Source organism: Acartia tonsa, chromosome 5 (assembly GCF_053477335.1).
Source record: "Acartia tonsa isolate MP-2025a chromosome 5, ASM5347733v1, whole genome shotgun sequence".
Classification (NCBI taxonomy): domain Eukaryota; kingdom Metazoa; phylum Arthropoda; class Copepoda; order Calanoida; family Acartiidae; genus Acartia; species Acartia tonsa.
Genome location: NC_137264.1, coordinates 29728133 through 29742529, shown reverse-complemented (window position 1 = coordinate 29742529; position 14397 = coordinate 29728133). Strand labels below are relative to the sequence as shown.

General features: G+C 32.0%; 1 protein-coding gene across 1 annotated transcript in view; it reads left to right on the top strand.

Moving 5' to 3' along the window:
* LOC145319227 (snake venom 5'-nucleotidase-like) overlaps positions 1 to 13348 on the top strand; it is a 36634-nt gene extending 23286 nt beyond the window's left edge. Inside the window, exons 13-26 of the mRNA XM_080161205.1 lie at positions 595 to 653; positions 2084 to 2146; positions 5646 to 5706; positions 7076 to 7133; positions 7382 to 7421; positions 8213 to 8275; positions 8863 to 8978; positions 9555 to 9570; positions 10016 to 10100; positions 10702 to 10809; positions 11174 to 11269; positions 11437 to 11492; positions 12154 to 12249; positions 12716 to 13348. Coding sequence (XP_080017331.1) covers positions 595 to 653; positions 2084 to 2146; positions 5646 to 5706; positions 7076 to 7133; positions 7382 to 7421; positions 8213 to 8275; positions 8863 to 8978; positions 9555 to 9570; positions 10016 to 10100; positions 10702 to 10809; positions 11174 to 11269; positions 11437 to 11492; positions 12154 to 12249; positions 12716 to 12785 — 987 coding nt within the window. The 3' untranslated portion in view covers positions 12786 to 13348. The remainder of the gene's footprint in view (positions 1 to 594; positions 654 to 2083; positions 2147 to 5645; positions 5707 to 7075; positions 7134 to 7381; positions 7422 to 8212; positions 8276 to 8862; positions 8979 to 9554; positions 9571 to 10015; positions 10101 to 10701; positions 10810 to 11173; positions 11270 to 11436; positions 11493 to 12153; positions 12250 to 12715) is intronic.
* The last annotated feature ends 1049 nt before the right edge of the window (positions 13349 to 14397 follow it).

Sequence of the window (14397 nt, the reverse complement as noted above, 5' to 3'; positions counted from 1 at the left end):
TTACAAGCTATCAAAGGCTGAATTTCCTTTCCCTAAATGTATCATACTGTAAGATCATTAGATTTGTAAATTATTACTTCAGCACGAGCAAGACAATTTAAAGTCTGTAAGTTTTTTATATGTTCGATTTATATGTTTATAGCCATAACTCTGTGAAAAATGCTTACAAAACAGATCTTTTTCGACCTAAGATACTAAAATAGCTTATTCACAAGCCCAAGTAATCAGTTTATAAATATCTTTCTATTTGATGGAAAATTATTGAAAATACTAAAAATATGCAAATTTGGATGTAAGTTTGTATATGTATGGTTACCATAAAAACATTAAAAACTCTTATTGGTGGTGATGATGACCCAAATGGTATTAAAATATATGAGCATTACGACATTTTATCTATTAAACTATGGTTCAATTTTTGAATTTGTAGCATGTAAATATGATCGAAATAATGGCCATCTAATTATTTGAAACATATGGCGCAAGTCAGGGATTTTCCTATTTGATGCGCAATACAGCCTAGTAATGCCGCAATGTATTTTTACAATCCTTGACAATGATAAGATTTGATTGTGAATAAAAGTAGCATTTCAGGAGGAAAATCCATCAGTAGAGGATATCAAGGGACCTTATCCTACTTTGGTTAACAACAGGTATATTCATTAGAGCGATGGTACATCCACATTCCACAATCATGATACACGAACTTACCTCTTCTGTAGATCAAAATTAGGGGTTGAAACGTTTGAACACTCAACTTAAATAACCAACCAATTAAAATTCATATAAGTCCCCACAGTTGTTAAGCCAAGGAATATGAAAACGTTTTTTAAAAAAACTTTGGGGACAAGTGTAATAAATAGCCCATGGTCCCCTCTCTCCCTGTTTTTTTTTGAGAATTTTATAAATTTTCTCAGTTTCTTTCAATGATTTCTTCAGACCACTTGAAACTAGCGGTGAAGCAACTCTAACTAAAATCTTACCATAGATAAAATATAACAGTATAAAAATAAAGTTAAATGGCTTTCTATCAAACTATGCAAAACAAGTTCAAGCAAAGTGATAAAATTTATAGCAATATCTAGGAGAGAAAGGACAGTGACAATTTAAAACAATATCTACACATAATATTTTCTTCATTAACTACTCTTTATTAAAAAAGTTATAAAACATAGCAGAGATGACTTTGGGCTCTAAAATGACTCCTTCCCCCTCTAACGAGGGAAAATTTAAAATTAACAAGAACGAAATTGTTCAAACCATGCAATGTAAAATGCTCAATTACTCAAAAACGGCCGGGAGGGCGCACATAGTGAAAACTGTTTTATACACAATACATATTGCATATTGATATTATCATTGCAAAACCCGCACCCTCCTGGCCGTTTTTGGGTAAAATGGAGAAAACTGATTTTTTTGGGTAAAAATCTTAATATTTTTGGTGAAAGCTTCTCACAAAATGTTATTTTACACCCCCCAAAAAATATTTTTATAAAAATTTTCTTTAATTAGACATTAGTACAGGTATCTGAAAAGTACCTCAATTAAAAGTTATTTTTATATGCTAAACATAAATGTATTTTTGTTGATTTTTCACTAACTTTTTTTTAAAATGGCATAAATCCACCAAAAATTAATATTTTTAAAAAATTTCTTTTCTAGCTGTCTACTTACAACCATTATTAATTCCTAGGATGGATAAAAGTCAATTTTAAATTTTTTGGATATCTCACTGGATCGCACTGTGATATATCCCTTAATATTTTAGGACTCTGGTTTTACAGGTCTATCTCTATATCCCTGAATATTTTAGGACTCTGGTTTTACAGGTCTATCTCTATATCCCTGAATATTTTAGGACTCTGGTTTTACAGGCCTATCTCTATATCCCTGAATATTTTAGGACTCTGGTTTTACAGGACTATCTCTATATCCCCTAATATTTTTGGACTCTGGTTTTACAGGTCTATCTCTATATCCCCTAATATTTTAGGACACTGGTTTTACAGGCCTATCTCTATATCCCTGAATATTTTAGGACTCTGGTTTTACAGGCCTATCTCTATATCCCTGAATATTTTAGGACACTGGTTTTACAGGCCTATGCATTCACAAAATATCTTGGACATGTCAATGTAAAATTCAGGTATAGTTATTTATCGCATCCGCAGCCGCGGATAAAGATTGAATGACCCGGCACAGTGCGTATGAAGATGCTTTGACTTTTGTGTCAGAACCTTAATTGGGACATAGTGCATTTCATTATCCTAGGTTAGGTAACTTCATTTCACTTTTGAGCAAAATCTAAAATGCAGCCGTTTTTGAGAAAGTTAGATTTGAAAATTTCAATTTCAATTTTCATCCACTAGGAGTTACCGCATAATCATGACAAGAAAAACTAAGGTTATTTATTTAGAATTTTGAACAAGTTTGCTATAGTAAAGTTCTTCATAAAACCACTCCTTAAGTGAGTTGATTCATGGCCATTTTTATCATTTTGAACAACTTTGCTTTTATAAAGTCTGTCATAAAAAAACCTCTCTATATATGATTTATTTAAGGCTGAATTTCCGTGACTTTAGCAAAGCAACTGATAAAAATGGCCATGAATCAACTCACTTAAGGAGTGGTTTTATGAAGAACTTTACTATAGCAAACTTGTTCAAAATTTTAAATAATTAACCTTTGTTTTTCTTGTCATGATTATGCGAATAACTCTTAGTAGATGAAAATTGAACTTGAAGTTTTCAAAGCTAATTTTCTTAAAAACGGCTGCATTTTAGATTTTATTGAAAAGTGAAATGAAATGCACTATGTCCCAATTTAGGTTCTGACACAAAAGTCACAGCACCTTCAAACGCATGTGCCGGGTCACAAAAACTGGTAACTAATTTGATGATATTTATTCATTATTCTTAGAAAGTTGTCCATAATACGATACGATACTTGATTTTTAGTCTGGCTCAGCACCGGTCCTAAAACAGCGTATATTAATAGTTTTTGAAGCCATACTGGAATATGATCTTCATAGTTCAAAACAACCCGTCCGCTATTTCTTAGTCATTTTGCTATTTTTTCTATTTTTTAGGATGAGATTTTTTTGGGACATAAATGGTTCCTGAATCCTAAAACAACTAAACTCCTTATCTAGCCTCTATGCTAAGATGCGTTGCATCCTACTTGTGAGAGTAGGATATACAAGAACACAAGTCTAGGACATTTATGAAAATTACATAAAAGGTTTTTGGGACAGACTAATTTATCATCTATTATCATATCCCCGGCGTGGAGCTTTACCCAAGTTTACTTGTAGGACAACAATACATCTTTATATGTTTCTGAAAAACTTAACAAACTACAATTGCTATTGTCAAGATTATATGTTTTCATATTATAACCATATAATTTTTTCAATAGCGAAGATACCCCACAACTAACATTGTTTGTCCACCTTTTGTTTAGTAAAGAATCTCTTCACTGTAGATCTTCATTGTGACTTTATTTTATAATTTACTTTTCTGTCTATCTGTTTGTCCATCCATAATATATTCGGATTTACTCAATTACTAAATGAGATATTCTTCTGAAATTTTGTGTGATGATTCTCTTGACGAATATGCAGATGCTCTATTATTCGTATTTTCTCTCAGTGCCTGTCTACCTGTCCGTATGTCTATTAATTTTTTTGGTAATACAATTTCAAATATTGTATAATAGTAATAAATATTTGTAGGCTGCCAAAAACTTTTTATTCTACTAAGATAGCTCAAATATCAAGGCAGTAATAAGCGTTTTAAAAAAACAGTTTACGTGGGACACCCTGTAGTAATAAATATTTGCTGGTTTTTAATAGCAATTTTGAGGGAACATCTTATTTACAAACAATTAGTTTTTGTCCCAAAGTTTGGACACCTATTGCACACACACAAACACATACACATTCTGCCATTTGTAAGGGTAATTCAAAGTTTAATAAGGAGATGGAGAAGCCATTTAGTTGCAACCCTGTGAGGGTAATTTGCATATTTTGTTGAAAAATTAAGAAATTGAAATAGCCTCTAGGGGCTTCACCCCAACAAGAAAGATACCTTTTTTCAAAATAAAGTGCTTTTTTCAATTGTCGTATTTCACCCCCTCAAAATAGCCTAAAACATGATCTGGACCATTACTAAACTTTCCAGAACACATTGATCCGATTGATTTAGCCGTTTACGAGATCTATTCGACATACACCCGGACAGATAGATAGGAAATTTATGTTGCATTTATAGATCTACTGGGTGATTTAATTATCTAAATTAAAAACAACTAGTGGTGAGGGGCGAAGCCACCCTAGAAATAATAAAAAAAACTATTGGTTAAGTTGTAAGTATGGGCGTCCATCATCTTTATTGTCAGATTACCAATATACAATAACTTTTTATTAAAATATATACAAAGGGATATAGGGATCTATAGCTTACCACAAAATGTGGCATATTAAAATTATTTGAATTGTTTCTTAAAGTTGCTTTAAATAGTGTTTTACGTGTCATATTCTAAGAAACCTTGGTCATTCAATAAGTCAGGTTAATTTTATCTTACATAGAGAAGCTAAAAAGTAAAAATTTGCAACATAAAAATGAAATATTCTCAATAAATTGACAGAAGGACAATTGGTAGGTGGAATTTTGAAGAGCAGCTGAATAAATCTCAAATCCCAAAACGTAGCGTAATGCCTTTATTTTTTACAGTATAAGAATAAGAAGGAGTATATATTACAGAAACAAAAAATATATAAATAAATAAAGTACATAACATATAACATATGAATGTATTATGTAACAAGAAGCCGATAAACATTAAACAAGGATGACAAAATCCACAAGTAAAGCGAAGCACAAAAAAATTGTAATGGACAAACGGATAAAGTGAGTTATAGAGGAGAATTATGTGATTATAGAAAAGGAGACATCAGACAGACTGAAACTTTAATTAAGTTGTATATTGTATGATCTTTGATAAATGGTACCTTTACCAAAAGTCAGCATTTTATCTTCAAGAGCAGCCAAGAAAATCTCATTTCCCTCATGAGCGTTACGGACAGACACACAAAGTGAGTAATAGAGTAGCGTCACTTCTCAAAATCTTTAATAAACCTATTGGTTTTAAGTACATTAAATCCTTTAAATGTCCTATTAGCTATTTAAGTTACATTTGGTAAAGTGTTAGGGCACCGCAGTTATTAGCCCCTCAGGGGGGGGGGCTTGTGCACGCTAGCCACTTTGAGGGAAATTTCCAGCTAGAGAAAACGTAATTTGTTTATTGACTGTCTTAAGGTTAAATTATCTGAAAAGAAGGTTGCGTGATAGGGGTTATTATTAACATAAACATCTCAGGAGATAATTAATTACAAATAATTGTTACTACTAGGCCCTTCAATGAATGGTTTTTTATTCTCTGGTTGTCATTCCCATGGGGAGGGTGTAGTTAAAGGAATAACACCACAGTGAAAAATAAAAGCAACTAAACTTTTTTTCTGTATATTAATGGGAAAAAAAATAATTTTCTTAAAATATCATACTTTATAGGTAACTGTTTTCTTTATTTTCCCTACCTTCTTAATTTAGCTGTGCTATTTAAATTAACTTTTTGTTTTTGTCTAGTGAAAGCGGAGAATTGATGGAATGGACGGGAAAACCAATCCTTCTAGATGATAGCTTCAAAGTAAGTTAACCCACAACTGCAGCTAGCCATCCTGGCCAAATTGCATCTAACTATTGTTAAAATTTTACAAACTGCTATATATGACTGCTACGCCCCTACGGGCCCTGGTGACACTTCAGGGGGGGGAGGGGTAGTCAACCTCAAGTTTTAGTTTTTAAAAATTTTAAAAGTAAAAAACTATTAGGGGAACCACTTTTATCTAGGGGCAATTTATCTTGGGAGGGTAGTGCCACCCCCCCCCCCCCCATAAGCATTCCTATGACCTATGAAAAGCTACACTGTAAAGGAGAATCACATCGGTTCAGCTGTTAGCGAGATCCTTCGGTACAGACAGACAGACATATACACAGACAGAGATACTTTTACATTATTATAAGGACTAGCGGCTACGAATCTAGTATCTTCCAGGGGCAGGTGCCTCCCCCTGTTTTCAATTCAAGTTTTAAAAGGAAAAGTAAAAAAAATGGGGGGAGTGTTGGGATTATCTTTCTTGGATGAGTGGAGATACCCTCTTCCAAAATAGTTATAAACCTTCCCTAGACCTATGAGAAGCTACGTCGTAAAGAAGAACCATATAGGTTCAGCTGTTAGCGAGATCCTTTGCTACAGACAAAAAAAAGCCTATTACTTTATATTATAGGATTAATGAAGAGTTTGGGGGAAACCATTAGTCCTTTATCCAAGGTCTTATTTTAGACAAAAAAGTCTGGGTAAATAGAACTAAAATAAAAAGACAGAGAGATAATTAATCATGAGACACATTTTTCTAATTACTAAATTCAGATTAGAATAATCCTTTTGATCTATCACAAAGTATTAAAACCTTCACGAAACAAAAAGTCTTTTTGATATTTTCTTGTATAGTGTAACATAATATAAAATTTATCGTAGGAGAAAAGTTTTATGGAAATTACTTTTGTATAAAATACTTTAATAATAACATTATTGTATGGCAATTTTAGAACTGAACAATAACATGTATTTCTAATTTCTATGTAAAACTTTTACGCAATTACTGCTGTAAATATCAGAAAAGATCAATAAAAAGTCACACATTCTGGTACTTTACACTTAAACATTATTATTTTTTACATTATATGTTCTGAGAATTAGCTTAAGAAACAATACCATGCTTTTTTCAGACTGACACTTGTCTCTGCTCCTTTTAAGAACATTAAACAATATATAAAGTCCATAATGTTTTAATTTTAAAAACTTTATTCTATGCCTCATAAATAAAAACAATCATTCGGAAAAATTGTTTTAATCTATTCAACCCAGAGAGGCAGACAACTGGATTCAGGTTTTTCACCAAAAAAAACATAAAATTTTGGGTCATAAAATTATAACTATTTCGGATTATTTTTAGGAAGATGAAAAAATTATGGAAGAGCTGGCACCATGGAAGAAAATTCTGGATGATATAGGTAAACTCTCAAATCTGTAATATCTCAAAAACCACCTACAATTTTCAGTGAAGCTTAGCCTTAATCCTGGCTAGTTATAAACTATTCGGTGTGTGAGAGTTAGGGAAGTGAGAAAGAATAATAGCGCAAAAAGTAATCCATACACATTTCTTTACATAAAGAGATTTTTAGCTACACACAAATTGAGGGAAGACTTATTTATATTCCAATGTCATGTCTCTGTATCCTAAATATTTTAATTTGTTTAGGAAAAGTGCTAGTTGGTGTTTCTGGGTGTACTTTACTCAGGAAAATTTAAATATTATTAAAAAATAATGAAATTGATTATAAAATTAAAATACTTACAACTATGCAAAAATACAAAGCTTTTAAAATTCCATGAAATTTAATTTTAGTCGCGTAGCTGATTTATAAATGTAACTAGCGGCTACGCCCCATTGGGGCCTCTAGGTTTACTTGAGGATGTGGGGATGGGTAGACCTATCCCCAACATCAGATTTCATTTTGAAAAAGAAAAAAATGAAATGGGGGGGGGGGGAGAATAATTTTTTTCTAGTGGTGATTTGTCTTTGGAGTGTAGTGTTTCCATCCCCTAAAATATTTTAACCTTCCCAGGTCATATGCAAAGCTACACGGTAAAGGAAAACCATGTCGCGACAGCAGTTAGCGAGATCCTTCGCTACAAACAAAAAAACTTACTACTTTATGAATTAGGATAATCAGCAATAGATAAAAAGTAACACTTTCAAACAATATAAATTTTTCATCAACAAAACTAGGTTTTTAGTTCCCCTCTATACTAAATATAATTTGCAAAATTAGAAGCTTTTTTATTATTGATTTCATTTTCTTACGAAAGGTAGAATAGTCCCTTGGGACTAACAAAACTGGTTTTAAACTTAAAATTTTAATATTCGTGGAAAATCGTCTGTAATTCGATGCTTTACATGATTTTCAGTATGACGGAGAATCAGTTCTAATCCAGCGGATATTAATCGGTGTCGATGCCATGCTGGAAAAAATATAATTAGGTGAATTAAATCTATTCTAAAATAATGTTTGAATTTGAATGAAAACAGAAACAGACAATCCGAAAGTACAATTGGTAACTTGGTAGCTGACGTCATGGTTTGGGCTCACAGGTAAGGGGGTTAACAAATTTTAAAATACTAGCGGATGTGTCCTTAGCATCTAATGGCTTTATAAACAAAGGGGTAAAGAAGGAGCAGAAAAAGTAAAAAAACAAAACAATTTAAATCTAAAAGTAAAATTAAGAATTCCAATGGCTTTAAGGGCGGGAGTTGAAAAAAAAGGAGAAAATTGTTCTTCCCCATTTCATGTTTTAGGGGGTTTTTGATACCCACTACACATTCCAGTATGTCCATAATTTGAATTTTTTTCTACTTCCAGTGTTCTTAATAAAACATATATAAAATGTTTTACAAAAGTCAAATTGCTCATAATTTACATTTATACAACCAAGAAAAAGAGACTTTTCCATGAATAAAAGAACTAGAGTGTGATTGTTTAGCTATTTCAAATTTAATTAATAGCAAAAAAGAGATTGTCGAACGTTTTAAATTTTATCTGCAGTTATCTTATTCTTTACTTTAGTGTGTGTATGTTCCAAAAGATCTCGGAAAATAATAGGAACGATGAGCATAAGTCTCGGACATGTTTTTAGCTATTTTAAATCACCAAAGTTTAAACTTTTAATTTAATTTGTCAGGGATAAAGGGTATGAGCTGTCCATAGTAAATTCTGGAGGTATCCGGGCATCATTCAACGAAGGAAATATCACCCTGGCGGATCTTCTAAACTCTTTCCCATTCAGAAATACTTTCGGCAAGGATTATTGTTATAAGAACAATTTCATTAAAGAATTATGGATACCGTATCAGGGCTCTGCAGCCGCGCGTCAGCCGCAACTAAGCCTCAAATTTAAACCCGTTTGGGTGCTTAGAAAAGAGGGATTGCCATATTTGGATCAGGTATAAACTTCGAGCTGATTTTTAAAATTGTAAAATATTGATTTCCCTGAGGCTTACAGGCAGCTGATAGGCAGATGCCGAGCCCTGCAGTATTTTTACATAAATAATAAACATAAGATACGAGAAATATAAGACGATACCTTTCGGCTGGGATTAAACAATATAAATCTAATCTGTAAAGGTGTAATGGTTATAAAGGGTAGGTTTAATGGAAGTGGATTAAAAAGCTAAAGTACATAAAACCATTTTTCTAATTTTATGAGATATGTGAAAAATAGTATGCTTTAAAGAATGCTTATAGGAAATAGAGTAGAAAACAAAAATACTACATTACCTAAACAAAATAAAAGATAATGAAAGCCCTTAATTAAAGAAATATTATTGAAATAATTACTTATTCTGTTTTTATAACAATGCAAATTTGGGATAGATGTTGTCGTACTAACGTAAGTATTTTTTTTATAACGTTTTTAGATATTCCTATTATCCCTGATTCCTATAGCCTGTTTAGAAAGGACTTTTAAAGACTTTTATTTTAACAACAGCAACTGTTTTTTGAGTAGTAAAGGTTTTATGTAAAAGAATATTATTGTAATTTTTTACATTAATTTTGTAGACAATCATAGAAAATAGCATTTTTAGATTTCTATTTCTAGCTTTTCAATTTTAGTATCCTTTAAAAGAAAAAAAAATACATTCATTGAGGTTTTTTAGAAGCAGCTTATAGTGCCTCATAAAAAATGACGTCATGCAATATAAATGACCAATGATAGGCCAGTATACATTTTACCATTGGTCTATTTCAATGTATACCTGACATTGGTCATTTGTATTATTTTTTATTGACACTATAAGCTGGTTCTCTGTTTACTAATATTTTATTGATTTTAGTGGATCAACTCTGAGAAAAGTGTTTGAGCATAGTGTAAGTCATATGAAGAGTGATGGGGAGAACGATTCTGGTAGATTTTTACAGGTATTGTCATCCAAACACGCCTATTTGGTTTCGGGTTCGAGTTATACATCATGTTCTTACTACAGACGCTTCTATGTCAGGCGCTTGACTTGATTTAGTGATGTCCATGAAAGGGCACAAAAAGCCTTCCCCCTTTATTTTGAAATAAATTTAAAATGAGAGTTAGTTTTTCGTTTGCTTTGGTTTGTTAGGTTATGCTATATTGGGTACTGAGTAGCTCAGCAGGGTTAGGACACTGCAGGTAAAGACCCTGAAAGGTAAGGGTGAGGCATAGAAAAAACTAGCACCCCGTTTTTTTATGTGTGTGAAAAATAAATGAATATCTTTATTTTTTTTCGAAAACAAGGAGAATTAATTTGGTAATTACACTGTTAAAATCATGATTTTTAAAAGAAGGAAAAATGCCTTTTCCTATAAGCAGACACAACCAATTATAGTTAGGACTTTAATACAACGTTATTCATAGCACTATAGAAATGAAAATTTACGTACTAAATGCAGCAGTAGTTACTTACTGAAATGTTATGATTGAGATAGATTTTTAAAAAGGTTTACAAAGAAATTAAATCCTTTTAAAGTACTATTTTTTATGTGTTTATAGGTATCTGGGTTTAATTTGACGTACAACTTATCTGAACCAGTTGGGAATAGAATCCAGGAGCTCCTAGTCAGATGTTCAGACTGTCACAATGGTTATCAACCTTTGCAGGTTATAACAAGAGTTTTGCAGTGTTAATATTAGAATGTCAAAAAATATAGAATTAATTGGTTATTCTTAGTTTTTCTTGTGATATAAATGAGAGGCGTGCAGAAGGAAAACGTATCAACATCCCTGTCAAAATCGATGGGTATGTTTACACCCCCTAGTTGTCAACCCCCATATACACCTCTACACCTCTCCTGATACACACACCTCCTAATACAACCAAGGGATGTGTTAAGGAAAAAAGTCATTCCCCCTTTAAGCCTTCGTTTTCTTTTCATTAAGTTGATATACACCCATAAAAGTTACTTATTTCAGCTTCTTCATAATTGTCTTTTGTCATATAACCCTTTAAAAATTTTCATTTTAGGATGAAAAAGAGTATTCAGTCGTGTGTACCAATTACGTGGCGGGGGGTGGAGACGGGTATAATATGATTCCACAGGAGGCCATCAAATATTTACAGGTAAATTATTAACCTGGTTGCTACATGACACATACAAACTATGTGGCAGGGGGTGGAGACGGGTATACCTGGTGGCCACTTGACTAAAACAAACTGTATACCATCTAGGTTTTACCTTCATTCCTTCAAATTTAATAAAATCAATATTTACATTTTGATTTGTTTAGGGTCCTTTGGATACTGATGTTATACGGGCATACTTAAAGATATTTTCTCCATTAAAGTAAGTTTTTTTTTATATTTCTACATTGCAAACTTGTTCACTGATTTTCTTCAAAATTTGTAAGCCCTGATGGGGGGAGGGGCACGGGAGGGGGAGGTACGACCTCCTCTAATTGTTTCTTCCGGACGCCCCTGTTTTTGTTGCTTTTCCAAAAAAATATTTCACTATATCATTGCCCAAACTCAATAATATTTGATAGAATTCAATCGCACTTTCCATTAAATTGTCGATAACTTTTATTACTAACTTAATGCTTAAAAGTAACATACATAATCTTTTATATTTAAATTAGTATGCTTCGCCTCTAGCCTAAATTTTGAACAGAACGGATTATTGTTCCGTCTTATATAAAAGTTTTCTTACACGAAGTTATAATTATGAACGGCTGTAAGTGTAAATGTTTATCATGGTCCTGTTATTTTAGAAATCTTAAGGGATAAGACAATAGGTGAACATACCAAATGATAATAAACAAAATTTCATTTTCTTTAGATGAAAATTATTGTATAAAACGTTTGAAAAATGCCAGTGTAAACCAAACAATCAAAACAGTGTTTGGGAGATAGCTAATTGTCAATCCAATGTTCCCTCCCTCACTGAATATTTTAAGCTACGCTTATAACTTATGAACAATGTTTTAATTTCCTTGTTGTTATTCAAGAGTGAACCTGGAGGGTCGGATCTCATTCACTGGCGTCCAGGGACAGGCAGAGACTTGGCTCAGTTCCGCAGCACCAAATATATTTCACAATTCCAGGAAAATTTATTAAGGCATACTTTAAAAAATAACATGGATCATGGAAAGAAAACGAGGTAGCGGGTTTCTTCGTATTTTCACAGTATCTTTTGATAGGTTATTTTAGGTTAGGTCAGGTAAATGCCAATGATTGCTCTCTTAGGAGCTAGAAATAGGTGAAAAGCTACTGTGAAAACACGATGAAACCTGTCATGATCGTCGAGATGGTCAAAAGTTTAAATCCTTGCCTAAATTACGTTGTACAAAACATGTTATTTGTGTGAATATGATACTTCCAGCTATGCCATGCACTCGATGCAAATAAGCCTAAATAAGTGTAGGTATTTACAACATAGATACCTAGCTATCTAGAATATAGAAAGGAAAACTTAAAATTGTTGGCTTTTTGATTTATTTCAAAAAATTTTTAACTTCAAATAAGTAATAAAAAGTAGTAAATAACTTAATAAATTTATATTAATTTTAGTGAACTTGTAATTTCCTTCTTGATATTCATGATATATTTATCTAATTCTATGTATGTGCTTTATATGTAAATTTTACATTGTATTATTTTTTGTTAATTATTTCCACTTTGACTTTAAAGTAATATTAAATAGAATTAAATTTTATACAATTTTGGCCTAGACAATATGCATTTATTGATTTACATACTTTTATTGTAAGTTTTTAAATTTTAAAAAGATTAGAATTTTATATTATTTTTCACCGGGAGATAATTAATTTGAAGAAAAACTATTTTAAACTAAGGGAAAACGAATTTTTCAGCAAATATTTGCCATGCCTAAATTTTAGTCTGCATAAAGTTTTTCTTTCGATGTATTATCACTTTTTTTAGAATACTTGAAAAATTTTGTTAAAATTATATAGGCTGTTTTCTTTTGTCAATTTTTTTAGTCTTCCCTAAAGCAATGTATGTAAGCAATAAATATTTAACCATGAATTTAATTAATGTACTTAAGATTATGTTTATTTTATAGATAGGTGTATAATTATATAGAGGAAAAGTCTTTCTTTTTTAGTTGATATTACAATGTTATATGTATTTTAAGCAATTAATTGTGCATTGCGTATTATATAAAATAAAAGTTATTTAGAACATTTTGTATTTTTCCCCACCCAACAGGTCAGGCGGCTTACTAAGCCTGAACTTCAGTTATTCCAGCTTATGCCAACAACGAAGTTAATTTGAAAATAATCACAAACCTATACGTGATTTTCAGCTGTAGTGGGGGCAACACTTAGTAAAGTTGACGACCTTTATATCTGCCCTCTAAATATTATTCTAGATTCATTTCGCATGTTGGTTATACCTTATTCGCATCAACTCTACCAAAGCTACTGCCGGCGTAATCAGGGACTGGCGTAGCCTAGTCAAAACCGCACGGATTCGAGGAAACAGAGCGGCTACAATGAAGAAATTGAAAAATGAAAAATGAAAGAAACACAAATGTCGTTTTACTCGAACCAACTATCAAAAATACTAAAACAGATAGGAAGAAAGTCTGGACTTAAACACCTATAACACATTAATAACATTGAATGAAGATAATGGGCCAATTCCTGTAAACTTTCCTATGGTTCGGGTTTAGATGAAGAGTCCGGGCTTAGGGGATCAGATAAAAGGAATATCTAAGAATAATGATTTCAGAAAAATGACTGTTTCTTTATAATGAACTAGCGGCTACGCCCCCAGAAGCACCTAGGGGCACTTAAGGTAGGAGGGGGAAAAGCCAACCTTATCCCATTTAAAATTTGAGTTTCAAAAGAGTAAAACAAATATTTTTGGGGGGGAGGGGGGGGGGGAAGACTTTCCTCAAAAATAAAACCTTCTCAGGACCTATAAGCTTCACTGTAAAGGAAAACAATATCGGTTCAGTGGTTAGCGAGATCCTACGGGACAGACAAAAAACGCTTACTACTTTATATAATAGGATGAATTATTTCTTTATCAAATTTTAATAGTTTATATGCATTGGTAAAATGGCCCTGACTGACATATATTACCAATTAAACACAATGACAATTAATTGATTACAGTCTAATGATTTAAAAAAAAAAACATTTTTTAAAATTTAAATATTTCTATGCAGCGTGATATATCTACTATTACAAGTTATGTTATTCATTATATTTTTAAAAAAAAAT